This window comes from Schistocerca americana, chromosome 3 (genome assembly GCF_021461395.2).
Source record: "Schistocerca americana isolate TAMUIC-IGC-003095 chromosome 3, iqSchAmer2.1, whole genome shotgun sequence".
NCBI classification, from domain to species: domain Eukaryota; kingdom Metazoa; phylum Arthropoda; class Insecta; order Orthoptera; family Acrididae; genus Schistocerca; species Schistocerca americana.
The window spans coordinates 52,626,857-52,628,617 of NC_060121.1; the positions used below are offsets into that span (position 1 = coordinate 52,626,857).

General features: G+C 56.3%; 1 protein-coding gene across 1 annotated transcript; it reads right to left on the reverse strand.

The window, feature by feature from the left end:
• Nucleotides 1–294: 294 nt before the first annotated feature.
• LOC124605293 (male-specific sperm protein Mst84Db-like) lies at nucleotides 295–660 on the reverse strand. The gene has a single exon (XM_047136874.1). The coding sequence runs from the start codon at nucleotides 658–660 to the stop codon at nucleotides 295–297; it is 366 nt and encodes a 121-aa protein (XP_046992830.1).
• Nucleotides 661–1,761: the final 1,101 nt, after the last annotated feature.

Here is a 1,761-nt window from a genome sequence, read left to right on the forward strand (position 1 = left end):
CAGTTGCAGTACTGTGGCACCATGGCCCGCAGGTAGTGTGTTCACCTAGGCCTTTCAGGTGCGGTTGTGAGGCAGTGTGGTCACCTAGGCCCTTCAGGAGGTGTTGTGAGGCAGTGTGGCCACTTAGGCCCTTAAGGTGCGGTCGCGAGGAAGTGTGGTCACCTAGAAATTTAGGTGCGGTCGGCCAATCTCACTGGGTGTGGCAGTGAAGCACTTCGTTCGGGCCAGGCCCATTAAGTGAAGCGACGATGCACTGTGGTCGGGCCAGGCCCATCAAGTGTGGTGGCGAGGCACTTAGGTCGGGCCAGGCCCATCAGGTGCTGTCGGGAGGCAGTGAAGTCCGCCAGGCCCATCAGGAGCAGCTATGAGGCAGTGCAGTCCGCAAGGCCCATCAGGAGCAGCTATGAGGCAGTGCAGTCCGCAAGGCCCATCAGGAGCAGTCATGATGCAGTGCAGTCCGCAAGGCCCATCAGGAGCAGTCATGACGCAGTGCAGTCTGCAAGGCCCATCAGGAGCAGTCATGAGGCAGTGCAGTCCGCAAGGCCCATCAGGTGTGGTCGTGAAGCCATGCAGTCCGCCAGGCCAATCAGGTGTGGTCGTGACGCAGGTGTCGTCGTGACGCAGGTGTCGTTGTGCGGCAGGTGTGTCGGCCAGGCCCATTAGGTGAGGTGGTGAGGTCGTGAGGCAGTGTGTTCATCAAGGCCCTTCAGGTACAGTCATCATGCGGTGCTGATGTCCAACGCAATCTGGAGCTGTTGTGAGGCTGTGCTGTCAGCACAGTCCATCACGTACCATGGACCAGGCCCATCAGGTGAGATAGACCAGGCACATCAGGTGTGGTTGTGTGGCAGAGATGTCGCCCATCATGTGCAGTCGTCATACGGAGCGATCTTCCTTTCCCATCATAAGAGATCGTGAGGCTTAGCAACCGGTCAGCCCCATCACGTGCGGTTTTGAGGTGGTTTGTTCAGCCCAGCCCATCTATCATCATAGTTTAACACTACAGATGGCCATGCCCTTTAGGAATCACCCATCGCCATTAATTCAGGTCTGGAAGCAGAGCAGTTGGCAAGGACCATCACGTTCAATCGTGATGCGGCAGGGTCTGCCATTTCTATCAGGTGGGGTTCTGAGGCAGTTTGTTTGGCTAGTAGCATGAGGTGGAAATGTGAGGAAGTGCTTCCTGGCAGTCAGCCAGAACCATATTATGGGCTCGTGAAGCACAGTAGACAGTCATTCCAAACTGTAGCTAGTGTGAATCAGTGTGGTTAGCTATTCCCATTTGGCATGAGTGTGAAGCAGTGCGATGAGCCGGTCACTTCAGGTACAGTCTTGAGGCAGAGCTTTGGCCAGGCTCAATAACTCGGTAAGGACGTAGAGTGGTCAGCCAGGGAAACGAAGGTTGGTCTCGAAACAAAAGGGCCAGCCATGCATATGAGGTGTGGTCGTGAAGCTGTGAGGTAGGCCAGGCTCATCACATGCAGTCCGGACGCAGTGCGAGCCTAAGGTAGTGTGGTCACCTAGGCCCTTCAGGAGCGGTTGTGAGGCAGTGTGGTCAGCTAGGCCCTACAGGAGTGGTTGTGAGGCAGTGTGGTCACGTAGGCCCTTCAGGAGTGGTTATCAGACAGTGTGGTCAGCTAGGCCCTACAGGAGTGGTTGTGAGGCAGTGTGGTCACGTAGGCCCTTCAGGAGTGGTTATCAGACAGTGTGGTCACCTAGGCAATTAAGGTGGGGTCGTGAGCCAGTGTAGTCACCTAGGCC

Excerpts from the sequence above, each read along its gene's own strand:
- LOC124605293 (XM_047136874.1), bottom strand. The coding sequence starts at position 660 with ATGGGCCTGGCCGACACACCTGCCGCACAACGACACCTGCGTCACGAC.